The sequence below is a fragment of the Octopus sinensis genome, linkage group LG14 (assembly GCF_006345805.1).
Source record: "Octopus sinensis linkage group LG14, ASM634580v1, whole genome shotgun sequence".
Taxonomy (NCBI): Eukaryota; Metazoa; Mollusca; class Cephalopoda; order Octopoda; family Octopodidae; genus Octopus; species Octopus sinensis.
This window is the reverse complement of record NC_043010.1, coordinates 43154307-43170982: the sequence shown is the minus strand read 5'-3', so window position 1 is coordinate 43170982 and position 16676 is coordinate 43154307. Positions and strand designations below refer to the sequence as shown.

The 16676-nt window shown below is 35.0% G+C and overlaps 1 protein-coding gene across 1 annotated transcript; it reads right to left on the bottom strand.

The window, feature by feature from the left end:
* Positions 1 to 679: 679 nt before the first annotated feature.
* Positions 680 to 15900, bottom strand: LOC115218789 (zinc finger protein 271-like). The gene is made up of 2 exons (XM_029788722.2): positions 15699 to 15900; positions 680 to 2688 (listed from the first exon to the last, which is right to left on the bottom strand). The coding sequence occupies exon 2, from the start codon at positions 2383 to 2385 to the stop codon at positions 784 to 786; it is 1602 nt and encodes a 533-aa protein (XP_029644582.1). The 5' UTR covers positions 2386 to 2688; positions 15699 to 15900; the 3' UTR covers positions 680 to 783.
* Between the last annotated feature and the right edge of the window lie 776 nt (positions 15901 to 16676).

Below are 16676 nucleotides of genomic sequence, written 5' to 3'. Positions count from 1 at the left end.
ATATTGGCTTGGCTTGGATGAGACTTTGTGAGATAGTATTCTCTAGCCAGATGTCTTTCCTGATGTTTTCTTTCCTTACTTGTTTTCAAGCAAAAGATTTTGCTCCACATTTTCACACAACAAACTGCTGAACTGTCAAATTCTTTGTTTATATTGAACACAATGTCACTGAAGCTTAAGCTGTGTGAATGCAAAGGTGTGTGATGACAAACATACACACACACATACATACACACACATACATACATACATACATACATACACACACATGATAAGCTTTCATACAGTTTCTGCCACCAAAATTTCATTCACAAGGCATTGTCCAAAATGAGAAAATAATAGATGTTTGCCCAAGGCTCCACACTATAGAATCAGATCCAAAGCCAAATAGTCACAAAGCAAACTTTTTAAGTACACTCATGCTTGTACCAATCCATTCAAAAGAAAAACAAGATGATAATATATACCAAAATTAGTCCATTTTTTTTTATTCAAGTAAAAGGCATTTTCTTCAGACTAAAATCAATAAATCAGAATTAATTAGAACCAACACTTTGCTTACATAACAATACAACTGAAATAAAATAAGCATGTATTCATTTAGCAAAAGAAGCATCACAGAAATATTTTCAAAAGTTCTAAATTCTTCACTTCTAAAACAAAGAGATATCGATATCAGTGTCCAAGTGTCTAAGATTAATAAAGATACAGCCTTCTCTACTATTAATATATTTATGAGATAAGGATTAACAGCTTACAAAATATATAAATGCAGCCTCATAGCTACTTGGAGCTTGATTGAATTTCTTTCCTCACATCATAAGAGTTCATATTCTTGCCTTTATTTATATCTCCAGAAGAGGACTTTTGTTTTTTCAACTTTCCTTCATGAGAATATACAGATGAAATATTTTTCCCTGATGTATTCCAAGCAGCAGCCATAGGAAATCCACGGGGCCAATTGTAGGTATTTTCCCAGCCCTGGGTCATCTGGTGCAAAAAGGAAGGTGCCATTATTACTGGTGGAATAGTTGGTACCTGCTGAAATCTAATAGATGAGGATGATTGTATTTCTTTGCGGCTGCTGTCATCTCCAAGAGAAACACGTCCGTGTGTGTTTGCATGAGATATACGAGAAACAGATGAATTGCTTTGAGACTTTGAATGTGATGATGTCGAATTAACCCATTTTGAAATGACAGATGATGATTGTGGTTTATGATGGAATGCTGAAGTTGATGGTTCTTTTTGGCATGGTTCAGCTGAGGAAGCAGGCTGAATAAGTTCTTGTTGTCCCAGCTGTCTAGATTTTTGCTCATGACTTTGACTTTTGGAATGATGGCTTAATGAATTAGATGAAGACAACGATGCAGATTTCTGAGACGTTTTTACTTGATTTTTATCTGTTGTATGAGTATGTTCGTGATTTTTTAACGTACCTCTCTGGGAGAAGGATTTCGAACAGTAAATACACTGGAATGGTTTTTCTCCAGAGTGAACTCTTTCGTGATTTCGTAAATTAGTTCTTTGTGAAAAAGCTTTAGAACACATGGAACAACTAAATGGTTTTTCTCCAGTATGAACTCGTTCGTGACTTCGAAGTTCGTTATGTTGAGTAAATGAGCGAGCGCACACAATACATACAAATGGTTTTTCGCCTGTGTGTATTCTTATATGATTCCGCAGATTGGTAAGCTGAGTGAAAGCTTTGGGACAAAAATGACACTGATATGGTCTAACACCTGTATGTACACGCTCGTGTGACCGCAGCTCATTCTGCTGACAAAAAGATCGACGGCAAATTAAACACATATAAGGTTTTTCACCTGTGTGTGTTCGCTCATGACTACGAACGTTTGTTCGCTGCGAAAAGGCTTTACGACAATACATACAATTGAAAGGTTTCTCACCAGAATGGACTCGCTCATGACTTTTTAAATAAGTTCTCCGAGCGAAAGTCTTTGAACAGTGAGCACACTTGTGGGCTTTTGGAGTGCTGTAGCAACTGGTTGAGCAGTTACGAGCTCTTTGTTGTTCACTGCAACAATCACCAGAATAGTTTGTGTTTTCAGTTTCAGCTTCTGTAGCTTCTGAATTTCTTGACGTTTCACCAGTACCTTGAGAAGAAACAGTTTGTTGAGGAAAAGGTTTTCGATAAGGTACATAGTTTTCACTTGTCGAACTTGCTGTTGAAGTGGGCTGTTCAAGAGGATTCATATTGGGTTGTGTAGGAAATGTTGGCTGGCTTGTATAGCTGAACTGTTTTTCACTATTGTTGTCAAAATAATCCTCAGATCTCACCAAATCTTCTTGTGTGAAAGCTTTCCCAGTAATATCAAAAATATATTGTTTACCAACTGAATACATAGATGGTATAGTATACATTATCAGGATTAGTTGGAAAACCTCCACAAAATCTTCCAGTAGACAACCATAGTATTCTTGAAATCAATATTTGATACGTGATTTAATTTAAAATGCCATCAAATAATTTTTATCAACATCACTAATACATTTATGCCCGAGGCTCTTGATTCTCTCTGCAAATCATGATGAAGAAGAAAGTTTAGTTTTTGCCAAATCCCATTTCCATATTGTAGAAAATGTAATGAAAGAGGATAAATATGAACGAAAATTTAACTTCTTTGCACTTGGCAACCAGGATGTGTCCATGTTGTGAAGCAGTATCTAAAAATAAAAAGAATTTACATCAAAATAAATACAAAAAAAAAAAATTAAATATAAATTTAAACATACAATCACAAAGCTAAAGAAAAGCTTAAACATTAAATTTCTAAGAATATATTTACAAAGCACTCTTCATATGCAAAACAAATTCTTTTCCATAATCTACAGGTTAATGTAATTATTACAGCTTCCACACAACTTGCTGGAATATAGATATATATTTAATTAACCCTGATATCTAAGCTACAAATGTGTATACATACAATCCTACCCTTTGAACAAGAGTCAGCTTGGGTAAAAAAAACTTGAATCAGAACATTTTTGACAGTGCTAATATATGTAAACTTGTAAGCCCATATAAACTTGATATACTAAAAACCAAATTCCTCACCCACAGTACTGGTTTCTACTGAGACAATGGATTAGAAATATGACACAGCTGTGATAGTCATACTTTATGAAAACAACCTCTTAGCTATGCTTACCAACATAGGGCTTAAAATTACTTCCTAAGCATTTTGCTAAACCCATATTCAGATGCCTACAAATCTTCTATAAGCCCAACAAGAAGCTTGAATATATAAGTAAGTAATCTTTTATTTTTTGTCAACAATTGTTTTTAAAAATCTCGTAACATCAGTATAAGTATTTCAAACCCCCTTTTCTAAGGAAATATTCAGTAACGTAGTATCAGATTACAATATAGGGCCCTAGCAGTGAGTGGATTCCGAGATCTCATATGCCCCAACCAACACACATTTATGACTTAAGAATAGACATAAGAAAATAAGCTTTATGCCCACCTATCTCTTTAAATGTTAGGATTGATTTAGAGAAAAAGTTCCTGGTCTTACCACATAAGCATTTTCTTGAAAACCATATGAAGAAAAATCTTTGATAGGCATTCTGTGTAGGTAAGCTATAGTTGCAATTCCAACATGAAGAAAATAATCTCAAATAGACCTACCAAATGAACTATTCCAGATTGCACTTTCAGAAATGAAGATTTATACTAACTAGAACAGGCAAGCAATATAAAATCAATAGGCGTAGGAGTGGATGTGTGGTAAGTAGCTTGTTTGCGAACCACATGGTTCCGGGTTCAGTCCTACTGCGTGGCACCTTGGACAAGTGTCTTCAACTATAGCCTCGGGCCAACCAAAGCCTTGTGAGTGGATTTGGTAGACGGAAACTGAAAGAAGACCGTCGTATATATGTATATGTATATATATATATATATATATATATATATATATATATATATATGTATGTGTGTATATGTGTGTGTCTGTGTGTGTATATGTTTGTGTGTCTGTGTTTATCCCTCCAACATCACTTGACAACCGATGATGGTGTGTTTACATCCCCATAACTTAGCGATTTGGCAAAAGAGACCGATAGAATAAGTACTAGGCATCCAAAGAATAAGTCCTGGGGTCGATCTGTTCGACTAAAGGTGGTGCTCCAGCATGGCCACAGTCAAATGACTGAAACTAAAGAGTAAAGTATACAAAACCAAAGTCATCTCAAGTACCTGATATAAAATGGTGTTAGAAAACCACATCTGGAAACCAAGGGAGAATAGCATTACTTACAGCATTAAATGGTGGGACCATGAGAGATCAAAATTGTATGTGAATGGGTCAGGGAGATGCAGCCTTTATAAATCAAAAAGAATGACCTACAACAGTTACTTAAATTCTAGAACTAAAATTTTTCACTAGACATATTAACATTATCTTATCCAAGTGGAGGATACCTCCTACACCACAATTTTCCAAGCCAGGCCGAGTTTTGCACACTAAACATGCTTAATGCATATCCATATTTTGACCAATGTGGGAATTACCTAATTTTGAGCATATCATCAAATCACCACCACTATATGCTTCAAGAATCATCAATCCAGCTAAGTTTTATGCTTTTTTGTTCATTTGCTAATATGTAATTTCTATAGCTAATTATTTTACATCTCCTCTCTCTCCCTCTCTCTTTTCAATATCTACTGCAGTTTGGTTTTGTGTCAGAGAGAAGTACTACTGATGCCATCTTCCTAATAAGACAACTGCAGGTAGCTAAAAGTAAGCCATTATACTTAGTATTTGTCAAACAGGAGATAACCTTCGACATAGTCCCATGTTCTGTGATCTGGTAGCCTTTGAGGTAGTCAGGGATAGACAAATAGCTTATGATCACCATACAAGCCATGTACAGAACTGTCAGTAAAGTAAGAGTTAGCCATGTACAGTGATGAATTTAGAGTACACATAGGAGTTCACCAGGGCTTTGTTCATCATAGTCCTCCAGGCCAAAACAGAGGAATTTAAGACTGACTGCCCTTGGGAACTATTATATGCTGATGACCTTGTTCTGATAACAGAATTTATAGTAGAATTAGAAAAGAATACAGGGCCTTAAAGTTTAAAGTTCTAGTTAGCAGAAAAGTAGACAGACTCTAATCCCATTTGATAAATGGCCCAGCTTGATATATAGGGAAAGGTGGAGGTAAGAATTCCATACAATGTATTCAGTGCAAGTTATGGGCACACAAGAGGTAGAGTGGATTCACAAGAAGGCTAACAGAGAAAGTAGCCTTTGTATGTAGGAGACGCACAAAAACAATAAAAACTAATTACACACAAGAAATAGATTTTTCTTGAATGCTCTGGAGGTGTCCTACAGGTAGTAGGAACTTTCTGTAAGTAGTGGAAAAGGATGTTCTGAAAGTATAGTTGCTAGAATAAGAATTGGATGGGGAAAGTTCAGAGGACTACTACATCTGCTGATGACAAAAGTTTTCTCTCTCTGATTGAAAGGCAGACTATGATGCTTATATACAAATAGCAATGCTACATGGTAGTGAAACATGGGTACTGAATGCAGAGCATATACAAAGACTAGAAAGGAATGAAGCTAGTATATTCTGTTGGGTGTGCAATGTCAGTGTGCATGTACAGCACCAAGGTATTAAGAGAAAAATCAAGCATAAGAGGAATCATGTATTGTGCAAGAGAGAAGACTGTGCTGGTTTTGTTGTCTGATGGGCATGGATGAAGACAGCTGTATAAAAAAGTGTCAGTCACTTAAAGTGTAATGCTTGGGAAGAATGGAAAAGATTTTGACATTTTGAGCCTACACTCTTTGACAGAAAGGATTGAGAGGTAAAAAAAAATGGAGAGAGAATGAAAAAAACAAAGAGAAGAAAAATAGGTAGGGATTAATGGTTCAACACAATGAAAAGGCCAGAAGAAAGAGGCTGAGTGAAAGGGAGATAATAAAGGTGACCTGGTCAAACTAGGATGTCCAAGTGCATGTGCATATGTGAGAAATGGTGTGTGTGAGTGTGTATGTGTGAACAGGGGCGAGCACATGTGAATGTATATGTGGGTGAGCTTAAAATTATGTGGTCCTGTGTGTATGTGTATAATTGACCTAATGCATACATTTTGTGGAGTGATGTGTGCTTCATGAACTGGCGTGTATGTGTTAGTGCATATGGACATGTGTGTGTGTGTGTGTGTGTGAGTGTGTGCATGTGCAAAATCATAGGCTGTGCGGGTATATGGGAGCATGTGTATGTGTACAAGTAAATTAGAGCGTGCACTGAGTGATGTGCATTTCGTGCATTTGTGTGTGTGTGCAAATGCGTGTGTGTAGCAGTTGATATGTACTTGTTCGGGTGGTGTGTGCACGTGTGTAAGTATGTGTGTGTGCACGTGTGTATGTATGTGTGTGAAAGTTGTATGTGTTTTAAGCATGTGTGTGTGTGTGTGTATATTATCCGTGTACATGTGCATTGTGTGCTTTTTTGGAGAAAATAATGTGTTGTGGGGGAATGCATAGAGGTGTGAGGTAGGATACAGATACCAAGAGTTAGGGGTTGAGAGGTGGGATAGGGGGTGACAGGAGTTAGGGTTGGCAGGTATTGGGTGTTTATGGAATGGGAAGGTGTGTGCATAATGGTGTGTGGTGTGGGTACTGGGAGGTGTTGGGTGCTAGTGTGTGTGGAGTGGGAAGGTGTGTGTGGGTGTGTGCATAATGGTGTGATGTGAGTACAGAGTGGAACAGTGTATGGGTGTTTGTATGGTGGTGTGTGTGGTGAGGGTACTGAGTTAGGTGGTGTATATATATGTATGTATATATGTGTATATATATATATATATATATATATATCTGGAGTCACTGTGAGAGTGAGAATGAGCTCCAACTTTGCCCACTTATTTGTTGATTATGTCAAGGCCTAAATCTTCTCTCAAGCCACTGACCTACCTAGAACTATAGTCAGTACATAGACAACTGCAGTAAATGACTCAGTAATTTCACCTCTTCTGTTTCTACCTTTCATCCATCCCTTGAGCTCACCTCTGTCATCTCTTTCAACTTCCTGGACAACTCAACTCTCTCTCTCTCTCTAATGATGCCCTCAATCATTCTCTACCACTTTCAGCATTTTCAAACTACTAATTCCCAACTCCACCTCAATTTTTTCTCCTTCCACCCCTCCCAAACTAAATGGTATATCCACTACTCCTAATTCCTCCATCCCTGATGTCTGTGCAGCTGTGACTGAGATTTTGAGACTCAGTCTCAATATTTGGCCCGTTTATTCACTCATTGTGAATACCCTCCAATCTTGTCCATGTTGCCCTTACCTGTGCATACTAAGTTGACTGCACTTCAGCCCTCTCTCTTTCCTCACACCTGTCTCTCACCTGCATCTCCTTTCCCCTCTTTTTCGACCCTTCTACCCTACCCCTTCATTAGAAAATCTTACAGGCCTTTCAACCTTTATCCAATCCTGCAACCTTCTGTTTTCCCTAACCCACCTTCCCTCCTTCAAATGAGCCTGAAACCTATGCTAGCAACTGGTCTGTAGCCCTTCCCTTCTCCCTGGATCTTTCCCTTGCTCCAGACCCCAGTGCCACACCAACAGCACCTCCCTCACTGGGACTAGCCAACACACTATTCATATCCTTGACTCTTTCTCTTGTATCTCTTCCAACATCATTTATTGCCTCAAATGTACCCTTTGCAGCCCATTATATGTTGGACAGTCTGGCCACCATCAAGCTGACAGATTTGCAGAACATTTATGAGATATCTGCCTCCAAAATCCCCCCCCCCATCACCTGTCAATTCTGCTCAGCCAACCACTCCACCAAACACCTCACTGACTTCAGCCTGGCCTTACACCATGGAACCACTTCCACCAGACTTTCACACAACAAACTCATACACTGTTTGGGCTTAACACAACCCATTCCTTCTTGTAACTGCTTCCAACTCTCTTTTCCCTCTCATTCTCCTTTCCTCTGATGTCTCCTCCTTTTTTCTCATTCCATTTATCTTCCACACCTTCCACACACCCACATACATAACTCAGATCCCCCCACACACACACACACGTTTGCATATCATAGCATGTACTCCTTGCCCACACTGGCACACAAACATATATACATACACATACCTGTACACACACACTCATATGCACACACACAAACACATGTATACACAGTAACACATGCATTCACACACACACACACACATACTCACACACAGTGGCCATTTTTGCACCCTTCTGCCTTTCTACAACCACATTCTCTATCTCGTCCAACTTCTGGTCAGTTATTTTTCAACCATGTAATGACGCATGTGTAATAATATATGTGCTTTTCTCTGGACTATTTCTTCCTCCTTTTCTTCCTCTCAGAACTTTTTCCTCTTTCAGATGAAGAGGCATGCTCAAAACATCATTTCCACTCCTATTTTTCAAACTAAAATGTTTACTGAACGTCAATTTAATATATTCACTGTGTACGTCTAATTGACTTTTGTTTTTTCCTGTTTTTTTATTTGCATATATATATATATATATATATATATATATGTGTGTGTGTGTGTGTGAGTATATATATATACACACACACACACAATACTTCCTCAAGCAAGTACCAATTCATGAACCTTTGCAAGAAGAAATATTTGTTTTGTGACAAATGTTTTATAGTTTAAAGGTGTTACATGTGACACTGGTAGAACTACAGCCTATGCATACAAACATAAACTCATATAACATATTATATGGTGAAATTTATCTCCTGTATTTCCGACACTAATTTTCATTAACTCATATAAATATAAAAAGCAAACTCAGTTTCATCAGTTACAGCAATAGAGAAAGCAAAATGTCAATTTTACTGTTTCAAACTATGCCTGCTCAACAATATCCAGCTTTTTACTGTTCTACAAAATTTAATGTGCTCTACAATCTAATACATTATATCTCAAAAATATCATTTTGATTCCACTCTAGTATTATATTTTGTCTTGCTGTATATCACATTTTGGCTCATAATATCACAATTTGGCATGTCATGTCATATAATATTTTTCTTGTCCTACAATATAATAATATAGCTGCTCTGATATTACATGTTGTCATGGCATATAATATTACACTTTTGTCCAAACATCAGTATTACATTGTAGATGCCCTCCAATATCACTATTTGAGCTGCAGTACAATCTCATCATTTACCCTATAATATAAGCTGCTCTTCAATATTACAATATTTGGTCTACCTAGTGTCTTTGCCAGATACAACACAGCACAGGTGAGAGTATGTGACCCATAGACAATCTAATGAACAATGTTAAGTGATACTTTTACCAAGAAGAATTTTGTTTTAATATATAAAAACTATTTCTCATTTCAACCAATACATTCAACTAACATGTTTTACTGATGTTTATTAACATTACACTTTACAGATAATTGTTAACTTTTTCCTAGTGTTGTACAGTTCGGAGTTAAAATCTAACTAAAGTCAGCTTTACTTTTTATCCTTTTTGTTATGACAAAAATTATCAGTAACATATGAAGTGTTATTTCAATTAACTTTGCTTTTCACAAGTAAAATGCTAGCATCATTATTAAAAAAAAGAAGAAAAGAATTAATACTGTATCTTTTACTTTAATTCTTTTAAAATGATTCTAGATTAGTCAATGTTATGACCAATGCCCATACACACACATACACCAAAATTTACATGTTTGGGCTTATTTAGGTTTATTTTAGAGTAAATCTAAAATGGCAAACAGACTATCTTTCTAATACTAGTCTGAGTGTTTATTTTAGGCAAATAAATCCAAGAAGGAAATAAGAAAAAAAAATCTATATCTGTTAATGTATTCTTGCTGTTCAGGACTAATGAGACCAGTTGGTAGTCCCAACATAAAACAAAAGAGGAGCAGATCTGCACAAATATGCAACTACTGAAGTTTCGACTATGACATACATTTCACACAAGTAACATAATTTCTTTTCAATCAGCCTCACATGTTAAAGTATGTGAAAGTATGTTGTGAAAGTATGAAAAAAAAATTTTTTAATAAAATAAAACTGATGGTCATCCTTGATAAGCCTAAACTAACGTTTTAGTTGGCAGTATGAACATTCAAAACCCAACCATGTCGTATGAGAATTTCTATGCTCAAAACCAAGGAGTAACATCTAACTTAGCTTATATATGGAATGGAATGCAACGAATAGCTTTAGAAATGTTGAAGAAGTTTCCCAAGTACAAACAACACATTAAGTGTACTACATGTATTAGTACCATGTTATCAACCAAAGTAAGGAGGTTATGTAAATAATAAGGTAAATATATTACAGATTGAAACAAAGCTACTGTTACTTTGTAAGTCACAGAGAATGTGGAAGAAGTTTGGGGGATTCTATTAGTCAATGATAAAAGGAAATTTTTCTTCACCTGAAAAGTTGCTTATTTTTTTTTATTATGACTTAGAAGTGGAAGAGCAGCAACCATCATATATTTAAAGGCCTCCAACACTGGAAGCTAGAAAGAAGATATTTTGAGATCAGAGATCTGGTTCAAATGCTTGCAACTGACTGGGGTTTGCTAAAGGTGCTCAAAGGCCAGGTGATGATGGTGGAGTTCATCAGGACAAAGGTACCATCAGTCTGACAGGCCTCAGCTTGATATCACTCATAAGGCTGAGCTAAGGCTATGGAAAAAGATATTTGTTGAAAGTATTATGCATTAGGACCAAAGCTATGAAGTGAATTTCTTTGTTGAATGTTGTAGGGCAGTTTCAAGTAGTAACTAAATAAGAGCAAATATATTGTTAAATCAATATGAGCTCAACCACAATGATTGGAGTTTACAAGTAACACAAATGGATGATGTATTCTGCTAGTAAAAAATATCCTTAAATGAGGGCATATAACAGAAGAACTGATATAGGGTACTTAGATTACACTTCAAGAGATTGGAATGTATGCATTAGAAAGCACAGAATTAAGCCAATTAAGTTTTCATCCTGCTACAATTACTGGTCTGTGGTTATTGTATAACTTGGATTTCAGTGGGAACTACACTGACTTAATATATAGCTATTTTTACAATTAGTGTTGTGCAATGTAGATTATAAATCTTCATGAACAGGAAAACTACATCCTAAATTATTTTTTGTCATTAGACTACTGTTACTGTATTAAACAGTATTTATTCAATATTTACAGAACTTTTTCTTTAAAAAGGTAATTTTATTTTTATTAAGGCCTTCAATACTTTAACTAATCTTTAATATTCAACCATTATGTGACCATATTTCAAATGTTTATCATTAAACTGCTGTTTGAAACATAACTTAATAAAAAGCTTCTTTCATGAATTTGACAGATTTTAATTTAAGATGAAAGGTTTTGTATCATAAAACCAGAAATCTCAGGCTATTTTTAACCCAACCTTCATTGCCCATTCATAGCACATGTCCACACAAGGCAGAGACATCTTTCTTGAGTAACAGTGAGTAACATCTGTATGTATACACACACACACACAAGTAATAGAATTCCAATTGCATATACTTATTTTAATCTTAATTAATTTTTCAGCAGTGTAATATTGAAATTTAATTTATGAAAATCATGTAAGTTATTTTGACTTTTTCAAATCATATAGAGATTTAAAGAGAATCAAATAAGATGGGATGGAAGCACTCCGTCGGTTACGACGACGAGGATTCCGGTTGATCCGAATCAACGGAACAGCCTGCTCGTGAAATTAACGTGTAAGTGGCTGAGCACTCCACAGACACGTGTACCCTTAACGTAGTTCTCAGGGATATTCAGCGTGACACAGAGAGTGACAAGGCCGGCCCTTTGAAATACAGGTACAACAGAAACAGGAAGTAAGAGTGAGAGAAAGTTGTGGTGAAAGAGTACAGCAGGGATCACCACCATCCCCTGCCGGAGCCTTGTGGAGCTTTGGGTGTTTTCGCTCAATAAACACTCACAACGCCCAGTCTGGGAATCGAAACCGCGATCCTATGACCGCGAGTCCGCTGCCCTAACCACTGGGCCATTGCGCCTCCTATCAAATAAGAACAATAATAAGAAAGAAGGGAATTAGAATGTTGAATGGATTCAGTCTCTTTTATTTTCTTCCTCATAGGACTTAACAGCAATTTTTTCTTTAGTTGTTACTTGAATTCAAACGTTCATGGAGAAGTGACTTGAATTTGCGTAACAGTATTTATATATTATTTTATTGAGGGTGCATATTGTTTTATTCTAGCCATAACCTAGAGTTTCACACTGGCTGGCAATATTTAAAATAGTCTACAATAATATACAAAATATATTATTCTACAATGTGTGTTGAATTTTCTTTATTTTGTTAATAACACAAACTTACAAATACCATACACTGGAAAAGTGTGTATAAACATCATAAAATATATCCACTGTATTTAAGAACTCAATTATTAACACACTGTTAAACTTGAATACATAATAGCATTATAACGAATATTAGTGGAGTAAATTTACTTGTATATATAGAATCAGTTAAAATGATAGTTCAGAGCAACATATTTAGAAAAGCAGAAAAATCATAAATTTCATATATGATTCAGAGTTTGATTTTCTCTACAGCTACTTCAATTGATAGAGTAAATTATCGTTTTTATAATTATGTAATTAACTACCATAATTAATTTAAATGCAATGGGCTATCCAGTTTCTCAGAAAACATCATTCATTCCCTCTGAAAATTTTCCTTTCTTATTTATTGTTTTCTTTTTGGGTTTTATTTTATCTGTCTTTTTTTTTTCTTCTCTCTGTCTCATTGATTATTTAAAACAGCAACAGCATTTTAATTTCCATTTTTTTTTTCTCTAGAGAAAATTGTTAACCTTTCACATTAAATGTGATAATTAAATAATTATATATGTTAATTACATAATCACATAAATGATGGTGCTTTTACTCTAGCTACTGAAACAGCTGTAGAGATGCTTTTCTGATTTTTACTATTCAATGTGTGTATGTTTTGTCTAAGACAGTATTTTAAATACAACACAAAGAAATAATGGAAATGCAAAGTTAATAAATTAGCACATGCAGGGATAAAGAAAAGTACATGAATCTTCTTACATTTTGAAATATTTGTCTTTCATCATAAAAAGAGAAAGGAAGGAATAAAAAAGCAAAAAAGAAAATCATGTGCATATGAGTTTATAATCATGAAACAAAGGTGGTAAGGATAGGAAATGGAATTTTATAAGAAAGAGAGTGATAGTGAAGGGAAGTACAGGGTATGTGGTTTATTTGCAAGTGTGTATAATGTGTATATGTGTGTTTAGTGAATTATGGTGGTGTGGATGGTATGTATACAGGCATGTGAAGAGAATAGCATATGTGTGAAATTTTTGTGGGTGTATGCAGCCCCCAAAAAAAGAGCAATCAAGCTAGTTATTTAACCTGTGAGGTTGAGTTAATCCACTTAAAAGATGAGCTGTTCCCATCACATATGGGATACAGGAGAACCATAGTATAAGACAAGATAAAAAATGGAGAGGTACCACGATGAAGGATCTGATGAGCAGAAAAGGTGAGCAATGAGGGATCTACTGCTATTTAGTCATATATTTCTAAGATGCTCAGTTACTCAAGAGAAGGAGTGGAGCCTATTTAATAAGGCAAACTGGAGTAAGTAGATTTGCTGAGAGAAATCAAAAAGGATTAGTTCACAATGTGAAAGATAACAGATGGACCACAAATTAGATGACAATGACAGCAAAATGAATGTATCAGCTTTTATGTGATGTATTAGGTTTCAGTACTAACTATGAACCTGCTACCAATTATTTACTAATCCTATAATGTAGGAAAAGTAAATCTATGACAGGTCCTGTGGCTGTCACTTATTAATCAGTATGTAACAGTTCTGTCAATACAATGTTTTAAAAAGGAATATGATACTTGTACCAGTTGACATAAGTGGCCTACGAAATATCTTGCTTCCAAAACATCTTTAAAAATGAATATGTAACAGATTCTTATATTCCAACAATGTTGCCATCTTATGTTTACTATTGTCATCTTTATGAATTAGCGATATTGTGGAGATTTTCAATACATTATAGAATCAGAGGCTAAAATTCCAGACTAGACTAGAATCAAAGATTGAATAAATGGTACTGATGGGTATTTCATAAAGCATTGCTTATATACATAAACAGGTGATAGACGTATCTAATAAATAAACCAATATCATCTGTACCTCATAAAGCTTTAAATAAGTGTATATCAACCAAGTATTTCATTCACATAGTATAAACGGAATGTATTCGTTTGTATATATTATAACAGGGTGTCTCAAACAGACAAGCATCACCCTCTATTAATGAGAAAGCAATAGATTTTATATCCATATAATTCTTCTTTATTTATCAGTGATGGTCAAATTGAAGTTTAAACATGCCAATTTGTCCACCCCCTTTCAATCCTCATATATATATATTTATATATATTCATCCCACTGTGAGAAACACTACTGGGAAGCATTAAATATAGTGAATCAAAATCGAATTTGCATTAAAGTTTCGATTCTCCTAGGTGAATTCCTTAAAGCACCTTCTGACCACCCTGACCTTATTGAAGTTCTACACTTGCGGTTGAAATTAACATAATTGACGTTGTTCTTCAGCAAGTTTATGCATTTATAAGTTTTGCCTAAATGACAATATAATTTACTGAGAGAAATAATACTGATGATGATGATGGTGATGATGAAAAAGCGGTTATGATGATGGTGGTGTGAGCAAAAACACTTAGCAATGGACTATTACTGCAAAACATCATTTTCTAAACCTGCATTTCTGACACGCATATATGGTAATGACGCCATTCGGATATTTTATTAATGCAGAGGTATTCAAATACTATCTAGACTCAGTTTTATTCAATAAAAGGGGTTGCCGTATTACAGACTCAAGCAATGAGTACTAGCAAGGAGGTTAATAGCATATTCTCTGCTTTCAGCTTGATTCTTAGTTAAGCAAAAAAAAAAAAAAAAATTAGATGAATGATCCACAGAGAAAGCATCTTTAATTAAGACATGCTAAATGCTAAAACAGGATCCATAAATTCCTTGCATGTATCCATGAGAAAGCAGGTAGACTGGCAGGAAACAATATGAATCTGCCCGAATTCAGAGCCCGTCTGGAGTAAACCAGACTGCAAGAAAAACATGAAAGCGCGTAACTTTGATACAATTAAGCACACATGCACTCGAGGGATGAAGAGGTAAGGAAAATAAATGAGGGAAGGGCGGAGTAAAAATGAGTGAAGCAGAGAGTAAGAAGTGAGAAATAGAAATAAAGAGGTGGGTGCGAGGCGAGCAGAAGAAAGGGACAGTGCAACAAATAAACAAACAAAATCCTCATCAAAAAATCACGAACACAAGAAATATTGTTTTGCAGCATGCCAACTGCCAAGAATAAATAATTACATGTATCTGCATAGCATTAGACAGGTCGTAAGCAAATGCATGCATATAATAACTGTGTAGAGAATAGATGTACATAACTATAAACATTGTCACATATTTAGACTGCGTACGCTTACACGTATATACATTGAACATACAGCCTTGCCTACACATACAGATTAGCATCGTTATCAATGTTAACTTACATGGGAGATTTTGAAATGAGATATTTCGATATTGTCACAAGCAATGTTTCTGTCAGATTTTCCAATTCTATTTTCTAAAGCATATTAGATCTGTCTGACAGCCTGGAAAACGGGACATAGCTCAGATAATGCGCACGTTTTCTATTGATTGGGGTTTGTTGAAAAGCAAGAAACTTGGGAAGGGAAATAATCCATGATGGCCTAGTTGTGGTGTTGGGTGGTAGGGCTTAGGTTTGTTTACATAGACAGTGTCTTGGATTAATTAAGCCAGCCTCAGTCCGAATTTCTCACTAAGACATTTTTTCATTAAAAATATTAACACTAATGTCCCCCAATCTCTTTCAGTATTTATTCTATATATGCTTACCCTTCTCTTCCTCTCAAGATGTATGCATATTTATTAATGTGTATACTCACAAATGCATGTAAATATGTTGATATGTGTCTGTATATGTATACATATATAAAGAAGCTAAGAATATATACTAAAATAAAATATAAATTTCCAGGCGTTCAGTTGTCTGTTTCTATCCATATTTTAGAAAAATCATTTGAATTCTGGTTTCGGCTTTTATTTAGAATCACGATTCCCCTAAAAATTGTACACATAATTGGTGCATACAAAAAGAAAAACAATAAAAATATTCATTTTGTGAATTTTTAGAGAATGTTATATTTTTTTTTATTAATAGATATTTTTCAAGGGAGTTAACTCTCATCATTAACTTCACCATTTAATTGTTTTTAAACCCTACATGTTTTTAATTCCTCTACTTAACGGTAAAGTTTTAATTACAACTAAATTGTAGATATTCTCTCGCCAAATTCGAATAATTAATTCACAATATCTTCCTCTCAAATCTTTTATATATAATTCAAAATTTAGCATAAACACTTATTTATGTGTTATTTCATACGGTCAGTGTTTCTAAACACAACTTTCTTCTATTAATTAAGAATAATTAGGATAATTTCTAT

Bases quoted from the DNA above. Each gene is read 5' to 3' on its own strand.
- LOC115218789 (XM_029788722.2), bottom strand. From the start codon at position 2,385: ATGTATACTATACCATCTATGTATTCAGTTGGTAAACAATATATTTTT.